Source organism: Mandrillus leucophaeus, unplaced genomic scaffold, assembly GCF_000951045.1.
Source record: "Mandrillus leucophaeus isolate KB7577 unplaced genomic scaffold, Mleu.le_1.0 Scaffold683, whole genome shotgun sequence".
NCBI classification, from domain to species: domain Eukaryota; kingdom Metazoa; phylum Chordata; class Mammalia; order Primates; family Cercopithecidae; genus Mandrillus; species Mandrillus leucophaeus.
In genome coordinates, this window is record NW_012107397.1 from 1,936,178 (window position 1) to 1,960,197 (window position 24,020).

Sequence of the window (24,020 nt, forward strand, 5' to 3'; positions counted from 1 at the left end):
AACCTTTCAGCAAAAAGCTTATAGAAGTCAATGGCCTAACTTCTGCAAACAAGAATCTTGTCAAAGAACATGGTAGAACACGCTTCTGCCACATTCAAGGGGCATTGATTTTAGTCCAGGCAGTATACTTAAGTGTTCGTTATGTATGCATGTTTGAATTCATATGCTGACTCAGATCTGACACGACTTGCCTGAGAATAGTTATCAGAATGAAGATGTCGCCACAGAAAGGTTGATGTGCTGTAATTGAAGATGATAACATGATTGTTTCACTTTTGTGGCAAAGAATTACAAAGCAATATGATTATGTAACACTATGTTGAAATTCTTCATACCTTTTAAAAGAATGTATTCTTATAACTAAGAGAAGAAAACAAGATTCAGTTTATGCTTTATTTTAAATCTTACTATTTTGAATATCTAATTTGTAACACAAGTTTACTCTCAAAATTCTAAAGTCTGTTTCTTTAACAGAACAAAGTGCCAGTGGTAATGGTTATGCCAGTCTTTATGAATACAAGCTCTATTATAACAGGTATTCAGCTTCCAGCAGCACTATTTTTCTTGAGACTCATGCATTTTTCATTGTCTAGTCATTCTGAGTTTAAAGTGGATAGGATGTCCTTTTAAATGCATAAACAAAGAAGATGAAAATGTGTATCATAGTCTCCTTTCTATTTCTGCCACTAAAATTATAGGAACTATGTATCTTATGTTAGAATGCATCTGGTGTGTTATTCCATATACTACATGAATAACCTACAGCTCGCTGTGCAAAATTCCAACCGGCACCATATTTAGCATCATTTTTGCAAGATAGCACCTTACCAGGCTTGCTCTGAAAAGCACCAGAAAATAGCTTATTAATCTCAATGTCTAACTGGCAGATGGAATACAGTGAAAAACAACATGATTTTTGTCTTTCAGAGCTAGTAGTTTTTCAAGGTAAGATAAGCAACCATCTTTCAAATCTTCTAAGACTTTGCCATTTTCATTTACAGATATTTGTTTACTCATAAATTTGTTCACTCTTTCATCCTGTGTTTATTGAGCATCTGTTTTTTTTCTGTCCAGCAGTCCTCAAGGCACTAGAAACAGAAAACAATAAAATACATTCCCTTATTTTCAGGAGCTTATGAGCTACACAATATGATGAGTGCAAATAGTGATAGGGAAATGCAGGTGAGGACACTTGCCTCACCCTTGGGAGCAGGGAGTGGCTAAACAGAGAGTCTCTGAAGAAAACATTGTCATAAGACCATGAGGAGTTAGGTGAAAGGATCACAGATCTACCGTAGCAGTTATCTAAGGAAAAAAATATTTAGAAGGGATAGGGCAACAGCAAATGAACCAAAGAGATCCTAAGGCAGAGAGAGCAGGGAGAACATTTTTGTACAACACATCACCAAATGGATTTGTCCTGTCCTAATAGAGAACAAAAGAGAATTTGATCAGGGCAAGATGGCAGGGCAAGGGGCATAGTTAGCAGAGTGTCAACATTTAGGCATTTAGGTTTATTTCTATTTTTATTTACTTATTTATTTGGTGACTCTAGGAACTAGCTCAGATATGCAGGCTGCAATAGCTACAATATCTAGCTCCCTGCAGTAGGAAAAAGACTCATGATCTAATCTGATAAAAGATTCCTTTCACTCCTTCCGGTTTACATGTCGTGCTCATTAGCATGACCAATAAAACCATAATTTGTATTCTCCATCAAATCACACCACCAGCAGCTGAATGACATGGCCACTAATTAAAAGCAGAAATTGAATACAGCAGACTTGATGTTTTGTTTGACTGAAGAAACAAGAATAGATTTGTATTGACCTCTTGTTGAAAGGCACACATTACAGATATCTTGATGCAAGAGTTTTCATCAGAGGGTCAGTCCCAGACTTGTTTTTGTCTTTACCGCCTCTAGAATATTTCTGGAAACCAACCACTTAGGTTGCTAACTCTAAGTTCTTGCACTCTATGAGGGCACAGAGTATATTTTTGCCACCAAAATAGTAGTACAGCATAGTAGTTAAAAAGTTGAGATTTGGAACCGCATAACCTAGTTTGCATCCAAACTCTTCCCCTTGTTAGCTCTGTGACCTTGGGCTGCTTGTTTAACTTCTCTAAGCATCAGTTAACTTATCTATAAAATCAAACAGTAATAATAGCTGCCTTATAAGGTTGTTATGAGGATTAACTGAGATAATATGTGTAAGTCTAAGCCCATGGCTTGGCACATAGTAAGAACTTACTAAATATGAATTATTATTGTTGTTTTAGCTTAATTGGCTCCATTTTATACTAAGTTATTTGAGGACCTAGCTCCCAAATCTTAGTTTAGTAGCTCTCCAGTGACAAGGACTGTGTCTTGTTCATCTTTACATGTATAGTGTATGGCATATAGAATGCTATTTTATACTATGTTGGCGCATATACATAAGAAAGACTAAAATTGTATTCTCTTATATAAGTAATCTGTCATTTATTTGTGGTGTGATTTTGTTCAGGAAAGGCATAGCATATTGCCAAAGTTTTGAACACTATAGTTGTAATTTATAGAGCTGCAGGAATCCATGTCATAGCAATAGTTTTCACCCTTCTTGTCCCAAGGAGATGCTCTCCATACATAGCATTCTCCAGGAGACATACTCAGCATCAAGAACAACGCTTATATATTAGTTGTAACTCTAGTCATATTTCTTCCATTTGGGAATGTAAGTTATTATGCAAATAATCAAGAATGATCCAGTGATAGGATAAGCTTAATTAATTTTTAAATCATTTTAAACATTATTATTTTAACTATCATTGATATTGTTACATGGTGACTATATCAAATTCCTTCCATGAATTTTTTGAATTCTTCAAAATTCTGCAAAGTCAACACCTTTAATTTCTCACCATTTCCTTTTCATTTAGTCCCTGCTAGCTATCCCCTCCATGAAACTCTCTGTTCTCTTGGTTTTCATGACACCAATGCTACTCTGTTCCTCTCCACTCAACCAAGACTCTTAAAGGATGACAGTGACTACAAATTATGTCTTGTCAGTCTTCATTCTCTCTACCCTCTAAGCAACATTAAGTATTACAACTATTCAATCCATGAATGTCTCTTTTCTTTTGGTTTCCTTAACACCAAAACTCTCTTGCTCTTCCTCTTAGCCTTCTAACCACTTCCGACTCCAGTGATGTGCTTCTTCTCCCTCATCCACCTCCAACCTTGGGATTCCCCAAAGATATTTCCCAAGGCTCTCTTACTTTCTCTCCTACTCTCCCTTTCTTGGGGCTATTATCCATTTCCGGTATTTTCACCATCACTTTTATGAGTATAACCTCTGCATATTTATCTCCTTGTTGACCTCCCTATCCCACTCTGATCCCATGCTACTAATGCTGCTGGATCATTTGGAAGTTCATCTGGCATCTCAAGTTCACTATACCTAAAATATGTATTGTTTCTCCACTAAAACCAGCTCCTTATCATTATTTTTGTCAGTAGGTATTATACTTATCTTAGGCAGTCTTAAAAACCTTTAATTTTTTTATAAGAGGTGGGGTCTTGCTCTGTAGCCCAGGCTTGAGTACAATGGTGTAATCATGGCTCACTTACACACTTGACCTCCCAAGCCCAAGCAGTCCTCCTGTCTCAGCCTCCCAAGGAGCTGGGACTACAGGCACGTGCCATCACACTTGGATAATTTTTTAAATATTTTGTAGAAATGAAGACTCACTATGTTGTCCAGGCTGGTCTTAAACTCCTGGATTCAAGTGATCCTCCTGCCTTAGCCTCCCAGAGTGTTGGGATTATAGGTGTGAGCCACTGTACCTGGCCTTTAAAAATCATTTGAGTTAATTCTGGTACTCCTTTTTACCTCTACCTTTCTTTCTTTCTTTTATTAATCATCCCCTTTATTTCAATAAACTGTTTCATGTTGCCTAGGCCTCCTCTGCACTGTCTACTTTTCTACTTCCTTTCAATGGTACTGCATGGCTGTAGATACAGTGAAGAACATGGTACAAGCATCACAGTCCAGCTGAGGCAAGAAGTGTAAAGGCATTAGTTTCAATACAATGAGATAGAAGTAACAAAGAGATGCATCCCAGGGAAGAGAAGACAGGTAACACTTCTCAAAGGGAGTGACATAGAAGCCAAATCTTGAAAGATGCATAAGAGTCAGACTGGCAAAGGCACAATGAACATTTGGAAGTAATAACACATGCAAGGGAATGCAGGCACAGAAGACCATGACTCACTGCTGAAGTGCAAGTAGCTCTGTAAGGCTGAAAGTGCGTCATGGAGGAGTAATACAGGGAAACAGAGGGTCATGTTCCAGAGGTAGTGGGAATGGAGGGAGAGTGTTTAGGACATGATTTCAGTTATTTGTTGGCCATGTAACAAGCCATTGTACATCTGCATGCCTTAAAACAGCTTCATGTATTTCTCGCAGTTCTTCAATTAGGCAGCAATCTTTCGGGGTGGTTCATCTCTGCTCCATGGTGGCATATGTTGGCATGGTTTGACTGGGGCAGGAGAATCCAGAAGCCTCACTCACATGTCAGGACAGTGATGGCTGGCTGGATTTCTCTTTTTTTCACATGCTCTCAAAACTGAAGTACATGGAAGCTATGTTTTATGAGGGCAGAAAATGGAAGTTGTAGAGCTTTATAAGGCTTAGGCCCAGAAGTCACATGACATCCCTTCCCCCATGTTCTGTTGGTCAGAGCAAGTCCCAAGACCAGCTCAGCTTCCAGAAAAGGAGAAAGAGACCCCTGCCTCCCTTTGGGCAGAGCAGCAGGAATGTGAAGGCTATGTCGGCAGGCATCTTTGCAGATGTTCAATGCAGACCTTATAGATCTCTGCATTCTGTAAGGAACTATTGTAAGATTTTTAAGCAGCATACTGACATTTTAAACGTGGATGTTTAGAAGTATGTATTTGGCTTCTTTATAGAGATTGAATTCAGAGGTCAGGAGCCGGTACCTGGAAATAGGTTAACCTCAGAAAATTCTTCTCTGCATGCCCACATGCCTTGCCACAGTTTTTCCTCCTCTTGGAAGCAGATGGAATGAACAAAATATAGCTGATGTTTTTTCTTTTTTAAAGCAAAATACAACCAAAGTACTGCCCAGGACTCTGTGCTCATTCCAGAAAATTGGACTCACATCTGTTATGGGGGACTAAATATGTAACACCGCAAATCCTTTGCCTAAAGCTTTTTGTTTAGAAATAATGCTACGTTACAAACTAGAGTGATATAGTTAACAATAATGTGTTGTATATTCCAAAAGAGCTAGAAGAGAAGATTTTGAATGTGCTCACCACAAAGAAATGATAAATTTTTGATCTGCCAATTGTTCTGCTTTGATTATTATACAATGTGAACATGTATTGAAACGTAAGACTGGATTGCATAAATATGTACCATTATTATGTGTCAGTTAAAAATAAAATAAAACTTTTATTGAAAGAAATACTACTGCTTGCTTCTATTATATTACTCTTTCTATAAATAAACCAGACAAGTCAGATGCGACTTTCAGGGAGTGCAGAAATCTGCTTTGTATTTCCAGGGGCTTTTTCTGTGTAAAAGCATGTGGCTGTATGTGCCCATAAAGCTTGTGAGGGCATTTTATTTGTATGCAAAATGAACACCTTGAACCTTGCCTGTAGTCCCCGCTACAGAGGTCTATAGGGGCAGTGCCTATGAAAAAGCCACAAAAAAATTGGCTTAATTTGAAAGGTTGTATTACATCATCACAGTACTGAATCTCCTTCATGAATAGCAGTTTTAGTGTGTAGGCAATTGTAACTTGAGCAGAAGAGAGCAGACACCTAATGCTCATCAAAGCTTCCTAGAGCAAACTGAGTTCTAGAGTCTGGGAATGGACAGCAGATGGTCCTTCTGGTTTTCAGGGACATGTATAGTGTATAGCCATTTCACACAGGGGTTTCTGGATCTGGGATTTCAATCTATGAAGAAAAGAGTCTCCCTTTATTGGTACAAGAACCTGAGGATGAGGCGGGAATATGGTCCCTCCTAGTCAGTGTTCAGGTACTGTCTCGCCATCACTAAATATTTCATTAATACTATGGTGAGCATCAAGATAATGCCACCCACTCCCCACTCCCATTGGCACCAAGAGGTCAGTAGCTAGAAGGCAGGCTCTTTCAGAGAGTTGGTCTCAAATCCCAGTTTTTTGCCACTTCCTAGTTACATGACTGTGAGCAAACTCCTTAACCACTCTAAGCTTTGGTTTCCTTCTCTGTAAAATCTCAGTAATCATTGCACCTTCCTCAAGGGATTGCTGTGAAGGACTAAAGGGAATAATATTTAATTGCACTTAACCCAGTGCATGCTACCAGTGCTCAAAAAATTTTAACTGCTGTTGTTTTAATGGGCTTCCTGCTGACCTTTGCTGTTTTTTTTTTTTTCTTTATTTCTCAGGGAGATGTTAATCTCTGTGGCCCTGGGCCAGGTGTTATCCCTCCTTATTTGTGGAATTGGCTTGACTAGCAAGTATCTGTCAGAAGATTTCCATGCCAACACACCAGTCTTCCAGAGTTTCCTCAATTACATTCTTCTCTTCTTGGTCTATACCACCACACTAGCCGTCAGACAAGGTAAGCTCACAAAAACACCAGGAATATAGCTTTTACAAACACCTAAAAAAAAGATGAGCTATGACCAGATAACGTTTTGTCACTTACAGCATCAGTTAAGATCTTTGAAAACCCCAGATCTTACTTTTCTATTTTGCAGTAATATAGTAAACAAAATGACTGAATAAATCGCAAAGAAAATTAATCATATGAATTCAACAAGAAGTGGGAACTGCATGTATAGGCAAAAATGTACAATTTCTCACTTTTTGAATCCCTGTTAACATTACTTCTACCCTCTCATTGGAATTAAATGAGTTTTTCCTTGGAACTTGGAATAGACCTGATGCAGATATTCTAAATAATGCTTGCTCTGAGAAATCCAAGGGAATTTCAGACAAATATATGTTCTGTGGGAAAGCGACACAAGAAAGATACAAATTGTAAACACAGACAACTCTATTAATAACATCACAGAAAAAGAAAAAAAGAACACTACCATGAATGGTCAAATGAGATGTGAAATTATTTTAAACTTGAAATAATTAAAGAAATAAAACAAGTCCTCCAAGAGCCAATGCAAGAAAACCTTTTTTTTAAGAGGCAGTTGCCTTTGAAAAACCTCAGGGTACATCCCTGGAGGGGATGCTTCAGAGTCCATATGATATGCCACTGAATCCAGTATGCTGTGGTTTGAATGTCACCTCCAAAACTCATGTTGACATGTAATCGCCACTGTGACAATATTAAGAGGTGAGACTATTAAGAAAGATGGTGAGCCTATTACTAGGCCATGAGGGCTTCACCCTCCTGAATGGATTAATGCCATTATCTTGGGAGTGGGTTCCAGCTAAATGTGGGTTTGGCCCCCCTCTTGCCCTCTCTTGCTCTTTCATGTATGCTCTTGTGACTGTCTGCCATGTGAGGATACTGCAAAAAGGCCATCACCAGATGTGAGCCCTTTAACCTTGGACTTCCCGGCCTCCAGAACCATAAGAAATAAATCTCTGTTCTTTATAAATTGTGCAGTCTCAGGTACTATGGAATATGTTATTCATTATAGCAGCACAAAATGATCTATGACAAGGTGTAAACACTTTTTTTTTTTTTTTTTTTTTTTTTTGAGACGGAGTCTGGCGCTGTCACCCGGCTGGAGTACAGTGGCCGGATCTCAGCTCACTGCAAGCTCCGCCTCCCGGGTTTGCGCCATTCTCCTGCCTCAGCCTCCCGAGTGGCTGGGACTACAGGCGCCCGCCACCTCGCCCGGCTAGTTTTTTGTATTTTTAGTAGAGACGGGGTTTCACTGTGTTAGCCAAGATGGTCTCGATCTCCTGACCTCATGATCCGCCCGTCTCGGCCTCCCAAAGTGCTGGGATTACAGGCTTGAGCCACCGCGCCCGGCCGTAAACACTTTTATCTATGGCTCAGAAATAGCCATCAATTTTCCCCAAAATAGTAGCTGTCAACTGTAAAATGTGCATTGAAAAAAATCATTAATATATTTGGAGACAATTATTTACATTAATAATAGATAAGGACACATGTATAGCTGTGTGCATCAATTTTAATAGTCACACTTTTATGAAACATGTACAAGACTATTTATCAGTATTTAATTTTTACATTTATCTATCTGGATTACTGTCCAGAATAATGATGCTTAATTATAATGATTTGACCAATCCTGGATTTCATCTCATAGGAGGAATAAATATGAAGAAGTTGAGACTGAATTCCAGTTTAATTTTATATTTGTTTAAAGTATTGTAGAAGCTAATTTTATTTACTTCTCAAAAATTGGTGCTATCAGTGCTTGTTTATTAAAGTTTAACATCAATAGACATCATTATTTTAAAAATAAAATCTCAGGCCACTGAAGTTATTGACATTGAATCTCAGCTATGTTTCCTGAGTGTGATTTGGAAGCTAATAATTTTGAATGATGTAAATGGGTTATCTAAAGTCTCAAAAAAAAAAAGAGTCAAACTGCATAAAATATTTGAAGAAATTTATTCTGAGCCAAATATGAATGACCATGGTCCCTGACACAACCCGTAGGAAGACTTGAGAACATGTGCCCAAGGTGGTCAGGGTGCAGCTTGCTTTTATATTTAATACATTTTAGGGAGACCTGAGACTTCAATCATTTAAGAAATACTTTGATTTGCAAACACCACATGTTCTCGCTCAGGTGGGAACTGAACAATGAGATCACTTGGACACAGGGCGGGGAACATCACACACCGGGGCCTGTTGTGGGTTGGGCGGCTGGGGGAAAGATACCATTAGGGAAAATACCTAATATAAATGATGAGTTGATGGCAAACCAACATGGCATATGTATACCTATGTATCAAACCTGCACGTTGTGCACATGTACTCTAGAACTTAAAGTATAATAAAAAATAAAATAAAAAAAGAAATACATTGGTTTGGTCCAGTAAGGCAGGACAACTCGAAGCAGGGGGCTTCCAGCTTATAGGTAGATTTAAAAATTTTCTGATTGATAATTGGTTGAGTTTCTCGACAGATCTGGGATTAATAGAAAGGAATATCTGGGTTAAGATAAAGGATTGTGGAGACCAAAGTTCTTATTTGCAGAGGAAGCCTTCAGGTAGTAGGCTTCAGAGAGACTAGGTTGTAAAATGTTTCTTATGAGACTTAAAGTCTGTGTTGATGTTAATGCTGGAGAGGTATAATGAGGCATGTTCAATCCCCACTTCCCATCTTGGCCTGAACCAGTCTTTCAGGTTACATTTTAAGAGTGCCCTGACTGAGGAGGAAGTCCATTCAGATGATTGAGGGGGGACTTAGAATTTTATGTTTGGTTTACAAAAGTTATCCCCATCATTTTACCATTGGTGCCTCAGTCCAGGAACAGACTCCAGGAAGTGAAGAAATAGGGGAGAAATATAATTAGAAATTCACTTATGACAGACTAGAAATGTGTAGCTTGGCCATATAGAACTAAGCAGTTGGACTTAAAAATCACTCGATAGAAGCTTGAATTAATATTAAAAGAATATAATTTTTTAGCCCAGTATAAGGAGTATAATTAAAAATAAGAAGATTAAATTAAGAATAATTTTTGTAACACGTGAATATTACCCCCCAAGAATCCCATGAAAGTGAAGAATTTCTCTTCCCTAGTCATTTTTAGAACCAAACAAACTCTACTGCGAGATGGTACATTGTATTTAGTCTTTGAGTTCTTGTACCTCTCACTTTTCAGGAATCCAGGGATTTAACAAAAACTTGAATCAGGAACAACAAAAAAAGTTAAGCCATTCTAAAGGGCAGGGAGAATTATTTCAACCATACCAATAATTTACAGGTAGAGGCTAAAAAAGCTTAGAAGATAAAATGTAGTAAAATGCCTAGAGTTAGTAATTACAGTACCATCTATTGAGCCTCTATAATGTGCCAGCCACTGTGTATGTAAATTATCCTTTTTATTCCATCAATCCAAGGAAATAGGTATGATTATCCAAAATTTTATAAATGAGAAAACCAAGGTTCTGACAGCCCAGGAAACTGCTTGAGGATATAGGAGAGCAAAGAGTAGAGGCCCATCCAAGGCAGGGCTGTGAGGACAGTGTGGCTTCAGGGCCACTCTGCCTCTCCTTGTGAGGTACAGGGAAGGCAGGAGGAGGGAGCAGAGACCCTTCTGAACAAAAGGAAAGGTTTTTTTTTTCCTTTGAATTTCAAAACCCTGAATAGGAAACCAGCCCTCTGTGTAAGATGCAGTGAGATACCACAGTGCGGTCAGGAGGATTGTATTAGTCAGGGTTCTGTACAACCACAGGACTAATAGGATAGATGTATATATGAAAGGGAGTTTATTAAAGAGTATTGACTCAGGATCACAAGGTGAAGTCTCACAATAGGCTGTCTGCAAGCTGAGGAGCAAGGAAGCCAGTCCGAGTCCCCAAACCTCAAAAGTAGGGAAGCTGACAGTGCAGCCTTCAGTCTGTGGCCGAAGTGCCCAAAGGCCCTGGCAAATCACTGGTATAAGTCCAAGAGTCCAAAAGCTGAAGAACTTGAAGTCCGATGTTTGAGGGCGGGGAGCATCCAGTGTGGGAGAAAGATGGAGGCCAGAAAACTCAGCCAGCCTAGTCCTTCCACGTTCCTCTGCCTGCTTTTATCCCAGCCATGCTGGCAGCTGATTAGATGATGCCCACCCAGATTGAGGCTGGGTCTGAGTCTCCCAGTTTACTAATTCAAATGTTAGTCTCCTTTGGCAACACCCTCACAGACACACCCAGGAAAAATACTTTTCATCCTTCAATCCAATCAAGTTGAGACTCAATATTAACCATCACAAGGATGTCATAGACGATTTAGGGAGAGGGTTGGAGGTAGACGGGCAAGAAAGACCAATGGAAAGAGGCTAAGGACTAGGAGCAGCAAGGAATTTGGAGGCTCTTTAGAAAGAAAAGGCTGAAGAGGGCTAAGGAAATTCTGACTGCCAATACCAGTCTGTGATGGAGATAATCAATTTCTGAAATACCCTCTGGAGATTTTTACCATCGCCTCAGATCGTCACTGAGTTTGCTGGCGTGTCTTCATTTGGGTGTTTCCTCAGAATGATTATTTGTTTTAAGCTTCATCTTTAGAAGTTTTAATAGGCTGGCATTAAGCCAACATCTGGAAATGAACATAATAATTACATTAATTTTCCATAGGCTGATTCAATATTATGTTCTGAAGATATACTAATCTTTCTAGTCAGGCACCTGAAAATTTGGGAAAGAATGAACAACAAAGAGGGAAGGATGGAAAGTGTGGTGTGTGCAAGGGAGAGTCTCTCATAGTCACAAGTTCTCCTTTCTCACCACTCCCTGAGAGCTGCAGGTTAGGTCTCAGCCACGTGTTGCCACTCTGGGCCACATAACAGCATGAAGTTAGACTCAGAAATACATTTTTAAACGAATCTTTCTTTATAGTTTTAATCATATATCTTCTAAAATTTAATGATTGTCACATTTAAAACAATGTGCTAAATGTAAGAAACCTTTCAAGAGCATTAAGGGTGAGGTTACTATGAAAGCCTTGCTTAAATTTGACTTGAAAGTTAAACTGAATTTTCCCTATCAAAATTTCACTGGACTCATGATCAAAGACTCTGAAGCAGCAGGCTCCAGTATAAGTTCCAAAATGAATTGGAGTTGAGTTTGCCCTTGATTATTAATTGATTCCTACAAAAATTTGGGTACCATCTTCCTTACAAAATATCATATCCGATTGAGCAAATTTTAAGTCTAGCCCTCTTTATAGTTGGAGCTAGGTGTTCTTCCAGGTGGTTCTACAATTTTTAAAAAATGTTTACTGTTCAAAACAAAGATCTTCAGAAATACAGCTTTGTAGAAAGAAATGTACTTCACCAAAGTAGTTTTGTTGTCATGAAGTTTGAGAATTTAGGGAAAATAGAGATAACTGTTACATTAATAGCTTAATTGTAACCACTTTGAGAAGTTAGTTAGGAAATTAAAATGTACCCACTGAAATAAAGCCTGAAATCCAAACAACTCATACAAAGTGGGCCTTTAGGAATAGGACTAAGAAAGTATAGTGAAGCTTCCAAAAACAAATGCATTTGCCTAGGAAACTCTCAAAAGATGACTTCTCCTTATATCTACTCTCTTCTTAAAATTCCATGTAATTACAGCTGAAATCAGGAAGCAGAGGAACAAAATGCCAAGACTATGAATCAGAGGTGAGGACAGACTGGGGTCCAATGAAGACCACCAGTTCTTGCTTTTGTGATGTAAGAGCAAGAAATGTGCCAGGCTTTTAAAGACAAAGGTGAAAATAGGATACAGTTCCTATCAAGAAAACATGTATCATGTAACTTTTTGCCCATAAGCTTCTCTTATCTGTGATGACAAAAATCATGCTGCTTCCCAGAGCTACCTTTAAGTTTTCAAATAATAGATACCCATGGTTCCTCTTTTAGCAGTTTTTAATCTTCTGAGTGTATATAAATCGTAAAAACTTTGATAAGCAATAATTTCCTCTACTCTTTCTTCTGCTACCATTTTTCTACATTCTTGTTTCTCTAATTCCTTTTTGTTATACACCAGCAATTTACTCACTGCTGGAAGAGTAAAGGCAGGATGCTGAGGGTAAAAAGAAAACACTTTTAGCCTTTGTTTTCCTCTTCAATTCATAGTGGTAGGGAAAAAATGGGTATCAGTAATGAAAACATGACCAGAATCGTAAGTATCTGCTTCTTTTTATATACAGACCCTGAAAAGAAAGAAAATGTTGCCACCATTGAGTGTTATTAGAGTACTAACAACTTCAGTATTCTTGGTGACTGGTTCTGCAAGTTTTGCTTTTTCATTGAAAAGTGTTTTTATAAGCTCTTCCAATTTTCATAAAAGACAAGCTTCCAGCTAAAAGCAATTTGATGAGTATGGCATGTATTTTGTTTTTCAGTGAATTATTGAAACATATACATTAAATTATTTATTGAATCGTGTATCTGTTTCTTTGTGTGAGTGTAAAAATGAAACGTCTCTAATAGTGCTAATAGAACACTCATAAAAATATCACCATGTAGAATCCCTTTGATTTTGTTCAAAGAAGTAATACTGAAAAGTGAACTGCATGCTTTACTCTTCATGGGAAATATTCACTTCGAACGTTAAATTCTAGCAGATGGAAATCCTAGAGGTCTAGCTTCAAATGTTAATTCTAAGTGAGAAGGCTGAAGCAAGGAAGTTAGTTGGGTATTCAAGCACATGTGCTCTCCTGGCCCCTTCTGCTCACCATCCCCTTTCTCCGCCCAGAATATTCAACTAGGGTAGAAGAGATAAGAGAAATATATAAATATAACAGCCCTGTCTACGCATACAGCTGGACGCAAGTCATCACCCAATGGTCCAGTCCCACAAACCTTGGCATTTTAAATAAAAATTCTTCTAAGAGTCTGTGCCAAGAAAGTACCCTGCTATTTTTATTTATTTATTTTTATTTATTTATTTTTTTTTTGAGGAGGTTGGGGGTGGTAGCTGAGGAAGCATTAATTAAGAGGTAATTGTTGTTTCTTCCAACTCAGGAAAACCTTCGTATTTGTTCTCTACAGAAATACTATGTTTCTTACATACAATTACATAGGCTAAATTCTCCATGACCAATATCACACTTAAAATACTTACATAATTGGAAGAAATAGAGAATTTCATACGAAATAAAATAGACCTATCAGATAGCCACACAAAGTCTTCGAAACTTCGGTAGCCAGTGTTTCCCTGTATGTCAGACCCTAGAGTCACCTGAAGATCTCACTTCCCCAGATCTGTGAATGTGCCTCTGCCTCTGTGAATCTTTGCCCCCTACTTTCATTGCAGAGTTCTTTAATGCTTCTCATAGGCAGTCAAAAAAAAAAAAAAAAAAAAAAAAAAGCAGTGAAAGAATTCAAAAAAAAAAAAAAGCAGTGAAAGAATTCAACCAGGACCTAGGATTTTCTCAGAGCAGAAGCCTGAGTTCTGCTCACTCACAGCCCAGTTCTCAGTTCTCTGGGTAATACTGACTAAATCACTGAGAAGAAGGGACTGTTATTAGCATGTGGGCATAATAAGAAAGCACTTGACAAATGTAAATACTAAATTATAACTCCCTTGGGAGTCGTGGGAGAAATAGTACTGTCACTTACCTAAGTCTGGTGAGGTAATATTCACTGGAGCCTCTTAAAAAGTGTCCCTTGTGGGAAATTATTTGGCAAATCTCCATTCCTATTTCTTGTCAGGTTGCATTTATTTTTACTTCTTAAGTATGATTGGAAAATTTTAGCCTCCACAGTATAAAGATTGCACCTCAGGGATTTCTGAGATGAATCTTTGGTAGATGCTTCATGGGAATTATGCTTATGTTGTCTAGGAAAAGAGAAGAACAGATTTGGGCTGGGATGTTATACAGATATCATGCTGAGAAATTGGTAGAGAAAGTCACACAAGAAAATTGGAATCCACTTCTAGCAAAACTTCCTCCCAGTAGGTAGAGCAACTGGAACTCTCATATACCGCCTGTATGTGGGAATACACATGGTAATGCTGCTTTGAAAAATGTGGGAATGCTGCTTCGGAAAATAGCTTGGCATTGTCTCATAAGGTTAAATGTGTACTTGCCATGTGACTCAACAATTGCATTTTTCCAAGAGATGAAAACATAATGTCCATGCAAAGATCTACATACAAATGCTCATTGCAACTTTATTCATAATTGCAAAAAACTAAACTACCCAAGTGCCCATCAGCTAACAAAAGGATAAACAAATTGCAGTAAATTCATGCAATGGAATGTCACTCACCAATAAAAAGAAATAAGGTACTGATATGTATAATAGTATGGATTAATCTGAAAAGCATTACACTAAGTGCAAGAAGCCACACGTGTAAGTTTACTTACTATATAATTACATACTGTATAGTTATATAATGTTCTGGAAAACGCAAAACTGTAAGGACAGAGATCAGTGGTTTCCAGAGCCTGGGGTAGTGGTGGGAGGAGACTGACTGCAAAGGGGCACGAGGGAACTTTTGGGAGGATGGAAATGTTCTGTGTGTCTCAATTTTTGTAGCAGTTACCCGACTATACACATTTGTTGAAACTCTTCAAACTATACACTTAAAAGGAGAGAATTTTATTGTATCTAAGTTATACTTCAGTGCATCTGACTGAAGGGGAAAAAAAAGAAAATTAACTACGATAGCTCAGCAGTTACCATGATGGAATAAGTTATCATTGGGTCTAGAGTTTACAATATGCAGCTATTCCCTCAGTCACTTACAGATATTAGGACATGCTGGTAAAACTTCCTACTTCCTTGTGGCATCCTTTTAGACGACAAGAATGAGTTCTGCTTCCCAAAAATTGCACCTGCATCAAGGAACTTGCTAGTGTTACATGAGCTATCAAGCTTAAGTCCATCAAACAATACAAAACACACACACTCTGTATATAAGCAGTGCTTACAGTGCTTACAGGGTGAATCTGCACCAAATAGAGTCTCCCACAGTCTTAATGAAACTTATAATATCCAATAGTACATTTCGTGTGTGTGCTAATGTGTATGAACCTTCTCTTTTTTTTTTTTTTTTTTTTGAGACAGGGTCTCACTCTGTCTCCCAGTCTGGAGTGCAGTGGTATGATCTCAGCTCACTGCAACCTCTGCCTCCCAGGCTCAAGCAATTCTCCTGCCTCAGCCTCCTGAGTACCCAGGATTACAGGCACACGCCACTACCACCCAGCTAATTTTTGTATTTTTTAGAGGAGACGGGGTTTCACTAAGTTGGCCAAGCTGGTTCTGAACTCCTGACCTCAAATGATCCACCCACCTCGGCCTCTCAAAGGGCTGGGATTACAGGCCTGAGCCACAGTGTCTGACCATCTGACCAATGTGTATGAATCTTAAAGAGAGTGATATCTTACATAGAACTCTCAGTATCAGTTAGTACAGTAAGTGACTTTTAGATGGAAGGAAATTGACATGAATATGTAACACCATCTACTCTTAATTAATCTTCACATAAACTTATACGCAAACATACTCAGACACACATATACTCTTTATATGTCAGGTGTTGCTTCATTCCCCCATGCCAAATACTTTATTAATGAATGTCTTCCTGATTCCTTTATTTTAAACAGCGTATAAGCTCAAGGGGAGGGGCTGTCTGCCTGTTTTATCTGGAGTCCATGTTGACTGTTAATTCTGGAAATCTTTAAGCATTCATCTCTCCATGCTGAGAGCTGGCATAGAGCAATACTCATTCCTGGCACGCAGCTCCATCGTTCATGTGGGAGATTGAAGGGTGGTTACAAGATGATAACTGTATTGCCTGAAGGAGATAAGTCCCCTTCTGCCAAAATAGTGCATTGTATGTAATTAGTGTAAAAATTCAGAGGAATAGAGTTTATCTTTACCATCATCTTTCTCATTAAAAACGAATCATAATGGAAGAACAAAGCAGTCCCTGCAGTGAACTCAATTGCTTTCCCTAAGTTTTCATTAAATCAAAGACTCAGCAGTTAGCCATCTTGCAGACACTACTGCAGTCTACTGCATGATATTTGCAGGAAAGAAAAAAATGAAGCAAACAGTTTTTTTGTCTTTAAGACTTAGAACTGCGTAATAATTATCTTTGGATCATAATTTCCTGCCTATGCATTTTTTGAATGTCTAGTTTCATTGGTTTCACTTTCCAAGATTTTTGAGGACTGGAAGGAGGATCATCATGTAACTCACCAAATTTAAATGTGATACTTGCAGACGGGTTAGGGCTTATTACAAGTTAAAGTGATTGGGCTCCTTCAGTGGTCTACATGAGGAAAAACATAAAGGAAATAACTCCAAATAAAAGAAAATATGATTAGAATTTATGTTTCTGGCTATTTTTTTTTCCACTATTTGAAGCTTCTTTCAAAAAATAGAGTGAATATCACTTTTTTTGTCTTTAACTGCCTACTTACTCATTTCTAAAACAATGTTTATCTTTAAGAGTCGTATTTAGGAATTATTACTTAAGTCAACTAAATTAAAATATTATTTTAAACAATTAGGATCTGGACTTTTTTTATTTCTCAATTCAAGCAAAATTCAAGAGTCATTGAGTCACCCTAATGAGTATCTATAACTTGTCTGTGCTGTATTTCGTCATTTCATAAGTCAGGATAATAATAGTAAACTCCTTACAGTTTTCATGTGGGTTAAGATGATGCATAAAATACTTACAGGACAGTGTCAGGCGTACAGAAAGCAATAAACTGAATATAATATGCCATCATCAACATTAGATTTGCTTACTAAATATTGATTCTTCTCAGCAAGGTGGATTTTATACATGTAACCCTTAATTTGAATAAATTCTACCATGAGGACTCTGAAATTCAGTGACCATATTCCAGCATATATATTCTCCTTCACTTGGTCCTGGATGCCAGAGTAGGCACAAGTGTAATTCATGGAAGGATCAGAAATAAAAGAGCCATTTTAGATGTTTTCTTACCACTACAGTGGCTACTGTGAGAGAACTCACTAGCCCACGACTAATTCCTAAATGGGCAAGCTCAGAGGCCCCTCCCCCAGGGTATAGAGTCAGAGATTTTCTGTCTGAGAAAGCTAAGCCAAGAGGAACAATAGGAACCCCAAATCTTTGTTCAGAAGGAGCCAGAGCCACCCTTGGACTTTTAGGCACAACTGCACCCAAATGGTCCAAGCTTTGAGAGATTAGAAGGGGAAGGGAGGGTTGGCAAAGGAAGAACTGGAGAAAACAATTTCCTAGGCCAGTGCTTGTTCTAGAGTTTTCATCAGGACTGAGAAACCTTAAGGCAGAATTACTTCCCACCCTTTCTCTTCCCTTGTGTGTGTGTGTTTTCTACCTCTTCTCACATTTCCTCTCTTCACCCCTTTTCCTTCTCACACAGCCTTAAATAATAGACAAATGGGGGAAAATGGGAAGAAAAACATTCCTAATCCTTTGAGTGACACAGAACTTTTATTACAAATCCAGACATTGCAGAGAAGATCCAGATTCTGCTTAAGTCGTGTCTGGAGTAAAACACTCCCGTTACTATTCTTTGCTCAAGAAAAGGCTGAGAGCACTAGGGTACCAATCAAAATAAAGCATGCTATAAATGAATGCATTGTAAACTGCAGTCAACTGAATACACATACAGAAAGCAATGCAGCTCCGAAGCAGCTGGGAACACCCAATTTCCATTTGGCCTGCTGACCGAGGTACGTGCCAGCTGCACAAGGTGAGGAAAAAGAAGTGTGATTTGGCCAAAGCCAGGACAGGATGGCATTCCTGCCCCTGATAACTTCCAGCAAGGAATCAATTTTGAGCACAGGAACCATAGATACTTTGGAAGACCCCATCATTACAACAGTAGAAATCTTCAGATACATTACCAGAGGGAAAATTGAGTGACTGTTTATAACCAGAATTCCAAATCTCCACCAATTATTTGGAATAATCAATGAACAACACATCCCTGTTAAGGCCATCACAATGGAAATAAGAACTGTATAAGGGGAGATCTGGCCTTACTAATGAACTACTCCAAAGACAAGAACTATCCTTAGATGAGGTCACTAAAAGAAATTGTGTTCCCATTTTTAGGCAAGATAAGAATGTTCTATTTCAGAGTTGGAAAATAAAATCAGGGTGTGGAGAGGAAAAAACTTTAAAAATAATGCAAGATTGAAAAAAAAAAAAGAGTTGCAAAATGCTCTGAGAGAATACAATGCATTGGAGGTTACAAAGCCACTTCTGGTGGAGAAGTGGCCACTAGGGTATCATTTGAGAAGAGGAGAAGGCCACGATATCACAGATCATGGAGCTGTTGCTCAGCCATGGCTGAGCTGGAGGAGTGGGCTGCGGGCAAACTCAATGGACTACTGGGGCCTTACCAATTTCAAAGCAGCAGGTTATATACCTACAAGCAGATTTCAACTTTTGGCTTAGTGGATGTCATTTGCTGAGGTCGAAATTTCCAGCTGTGCATTGTTAAACTCAGGACAATTATAGCACAGCTTTAAACAAGCTATTGATTTTAAACTTTTGTTAGGCTAAAAGAAACTAAGATCATTCAGAAGCAAGCGAAAAACTCACCTTCTAAAAATAAAGTTAAGGAACTTGGTAAGTAACTTCTTTTCAACAGACAAATGTGTGGGCATAGCTTATGTAAGTGACATAAATGTAGAAGTCTCTGAACTGTTAAAATTGTAAGTTATTTACTACATGGAAACTTATTAAGTCTCAACCCCTGTTTTCTATTGTTTGGATCTCAGATGTGTTGAGTAATTTAGACACTCAAAAGGAAAGTCATTGGTGAATGTATTCCTATACTGAGAGCGTCTCTTAACTGAAGGAACCAACCTGGTGCACAAGCCAAGGATGTAACTTCTCCCCAGAAGAGTTCTATACTTTTAGTTCTGCCCATGATTACTTTATATAGAACCTTCCAGAAGGCTCCAACCTGATTACGTCTTATTCAAATTTCTCTTATATAAATTTCAGTTCCTCAGTCCCTCATTTCTTTCTTCATGAATTCACTTGTTCATTATTTCATTCACTATTCATTTATTCAGCAAGTGCTTTTGGAAGGCTTTCTTCATCTGTCAGTCACTGTACTACGAGGTGCGAAGGATCTCTGAGTAAAGATGATCTCCCTTCTCCTACCCCTCCAAGTTCACAGATAAGAGGAGGAGAGTGACAAGTAAAGAGTCCCTGTAACTGCAAGAGTACAAATCTGAGGGCCAACTTTTCCCTTATCTTCACCAAACTTTCATTGCAAAAGCATTGACAGTCCTGCCTCACTTAATACAGGGATATGTTTTGAGAAATGGCGTCTTTAGGTGATTTCGTCATTGTGCAAACATCATAGAGTGTACTTACACAAACCTAGACGGTATAGCCTACTGCACACCTGGGCTACATGGTTAGCCTATATGGTAGAGCCTATAGCTCCTGGGGTACAAACTTGTACAGCATGTTACTTACTGTACCAAATACTGTAGACAATTGTAACACAATAATGAGTATATATTTGTGTATCTAAATATACTAAAGGTACAGTAAAAATATGGCATAAAAATAAAAAATGCTGCAACTATATAGAGCAGTTACTATGAATGGTGCTTGCAAGGCTGGAAATTGCTGTGGCTGAGTGAATGTGAAGGCCTAAGACATTACTGAATCCTGCTGTAGATTTTATAAACACTGTGCACTTAGATTACACTAAACTTCTTTAAAAGTTAAGTAATTTCATTATGATGTTATGATAGCTATGACATCACTAGGCAGTAGGAATTTCTCAGTTCCATTAACATTATGTAGGACCACCATTGTATACACAGTCAGTTGTTGACCAAAACATCGTTATACAGCACATAACTGAAACTCTCTGTCATCCACTTCACCACTCCTCTCTCCATCCAGCTCCAGTCCTGTCTTCCCCACTTATTCACAGCAGGATAATTCATTATAACCACTAGAATCAATAGTTTGCTGTTTCATGGCCTCCCCTTAGCTTTTCTTCAGTGGTTCACATGCAAAGGGACTTTGTGCAAACGGACCCTGACTTTGCATTAAGAAGAGCAGCTTCTGTTCTTCCAGTCCCTGTGCTCTCTTTCCCTCACCTCTTGCCCCAGCTATCTCTCTTGGAGAATACTGCACAGACATCATCCACTTCCTTTATTTAGACTTAGTTGTGGCAGCTTCTTGGTTGCTGGGCTTCTATGAACTAGACCCGTAGGCTATTTTGATAACTATAATATTCCCCCCTTATTCTCAGGGAATACACCCCAAGACCCCCAATGGATGCCTAAAACAGCATATAGTAGAGAACCTTATGTATATATTATGTTTTTTCCTATACATACATGAATATCTGTGATAAAGCTTTACTTATAAATTAGGCACGGCAACAAAAATAACATAAAATAGAACAATTATAACAATATACTGAAATAAAAGTTATGTGAATATGGTCTTTCTCTCTCAAAATACCTTATCGTAGTGTACTCAGTTATTTTCAGACGGTGGTTAACGATGGATAACTGAAACCGTGGAAAGTGAAAGTGCAGATGGAGGATATGAGTGACTTACAAGACTCTTAACTGTCTCCTCTTCCTTTACGAGCAGTTATATATAGGTCCATGGTCTACAGCAAGTGACTTCAGACCCAAGTGACCTCTCTATGTAGTGGCAAACTGGCTTTACTCCTTTTCCTGGTGATTTGGGAATATACCTTCAGCCCTTGCTGGTGTATTGAATTTAAACTCTTTTGAAATGTCTAACAAGCCCCATAAAATATTAGAAACCACAATAATCTTATGTTATAAAGTGACCAAGTGAAAACACAATGGAAGATATCAGAGTTCACTGGCTTTATCCCAGTATCTGACAGAGAACAAAGATATACAACCACTCACTGGGACTGTTAGCATCTGCAGAGGGGCAGGGAGAGAGAGAAAAATATCAATTTTTTAACCAACTAGCTCATCTCATTTTCTGAGTATGCCACATGCTCCATTCAGCAAATGTTATTCACATCTTTCAGAGTATTCGATTACTATTTTGTAGTATTCTAGAGGAGTAAATTAATGGTGTCTCTGATTGCAACATCACAATATGCACAATTTCCACTCATCCTAATGTGTTTTCAGAAAGTATCACAGGTAAATATCCAACTAAATGTAGCAATGATCATTCCTTTGAAGAAAACATTGTTGTGTCCTATTAATCTTATACCAAAATGTATGAGCAAAATCTATTCATGGCTTCACCTGCAAAACATAAAGGGAATTTTCCCCTCGTGAAGGTCTCTACAACCTCACCACAAATATCTCTCATATATCTATGCAGCCTCTCATGGCTAACATTTAAGCAAACTCAACAAACAAACTTAAAGAACTCACATTATCTCTGGGGTTGGAGATTAATTTGGTTGAAGAATATATTGACTGAATGCATAGTTGTCTTCAGTTAAATTTCATGATGATCTATTGAGCGGTGTTCCCAACACTATGAGACCCTTACAGATGCCCTCTCTCCATCCACATCAGCTCTATCACTGCCCCCAGCCAAGCCACCCATCGCCTCTTACCTGGACTGCTGCTACCACCTTTGAACTGCTTTCTGTCTCTGATAACCCGCGCCACCTTCATCCCGATAATCTCTCTTTTAAAACATTATAGGCACTGGATGACCATGTAAACCTTTCATCATTTATGATATAAATTGAAATCAGGATTTTCAAAAAACGAGAGGAATTGGTTAATAAAAAGTGACTATTTTTCATATCTATTGAAATCAAATCAACATGTACTTCTGTGCTTTATACTGTGAGCCAAAATAAGATCTTTTAATAAGGATTCAAAGCAACTCAAAATCAAGGTACTAGGATGTTGCTATACTTGCTTTCTAATTAGCCTGTCTAGTTGAGGAAAGGAGGCCAAAGATGCACTATGCTAATTTTTGCTCTTTGAGCAGAGTGTCTTCTAAAATGCAAGCCAAGTTGCCTTGGATTTCGGAGTGGGAGACTTTGATGCTAATGTAAAAAAGCAAATAAACTTAATATTTCAGGCACCAATTTTATAACAAATAATTTTGATTGATATTGCACTCTATATTCAGCATTTTTGCTAAACTCAAAGAACTCCATTCATCTCTTACTATCTAGAACTTCCAATTAAAATCAATCCAATTTGATTGAGAGTTAAAATAAATGGAAAGATCTCCTTAATAAGGAATCTTTGAATCAAATATATTTGTTGGACTGCTTCTAAGGCACATGCCTACTTTATAGAATAGATATAACATGCTAATGTGTCCACTTGCTATTATGTTTACATGCTAAATTCTACAAAGAAGCCATGGAGAGCCAAGAGACTCTGAGGCTATATGTGAGGTGATAACATTATAACCATTTTCTTTTTATTTTTCTTTGAGACAGGATATGGCTCTGTTGCCCAGACTGGAGTGCAGTGGTGCAATCTGGGCTCACTGCAACCTTTGCCTCCTGGGCTCAAGCCATTCTTCTGCCTCAGCCTCTCAAGTAGCTGGGACTATAGGTGTGCACCACCATGCCCAGCTAATTTTTGCGTTTTTTTATACAGACAGGGTTTCACCATGTTACTCAGGCTGGTCTCAAACTCCTGAGCTCAAGTGATCCACCTGCCTTGACCTCCCAAAGTGCTGAAATTACAGGTATGACCCAGCCGCACATGACCTCATTTTTTAAGTTTACTTTTATCTTTTAAATTACCCAAGTAAGACATGAGTATAAACATTAAGTGTTTATGTAAATATAAACATTTCAAATATAGACATAAATATAGTTTGTTTAAAGTAATAGTTTGTCTCGTCTACCATAAATCCCATTCTCCAAAGGGAATCTTTGTTAAATTTTGTTATTTATCTTTCATGGCATGTTTCTGTGCATATGCATTTATATACATAATTATCATGTGTTTTTGTGTAAATGCTAGAAACTAAACAAGTTGTTCTGCAGCTTGCTTTTTTATTTTTTCTTCTTTTCTCTTTTTCTCTTTTGGAAACAGGATTTCGCTCTATCACCCAGGCTGGAGTGCAATGGCTTGATCATGGCTCACTGTACCCTTGACCTTCTGGGCTCAATAGATCCTCCTACCTTAGTCTCCCAAGAAACTGGAACTACAGGTTCATGCCACTATGCCCTGATAATTTTTGTATTTTGTGTAGAGACAATGGAGTTGTGCCATGTTGGCTAGGCTGGTCTTGAACTCCAGAGCTCAAGCAATCTACCCACCTTGGCCTCCCAAAGTGCTGGGATTGCAGGTGTGAGCTACCATGCCCAGCCTGCAGCTTACTTTTTTCACTTTAGTTGTTGTGATAATATTGATAAGCCCACAGTTAGTGGTCATACA

General features: G+C 38.3%; 1 protein-coding gene across 1 annotated transcript in view; it reads left to right on the top strand.

Annotated features, from left to right (window-relative positions):
• SLC35F1 (solute carrier family 35, member F1) overlaps positions 1-24,020 on the top strand; it is a 387,174-nt gene that overhangs the window by 212,310 nt on the left and 150,844 nt on the right. The window contains exon 2 of the mRNA XM_012002353.1: positions 6,447-6,622. Within this exon, the coding sequence (XP_011857743.1) occupies positions 6,451-6,622 (172 nt within the window). The 5' untranslated portion in view covers positions 6,447-6,450. The remainder of the gene's footprint in view (positions 1-6,446; positions 6,623-24,020) is intronic.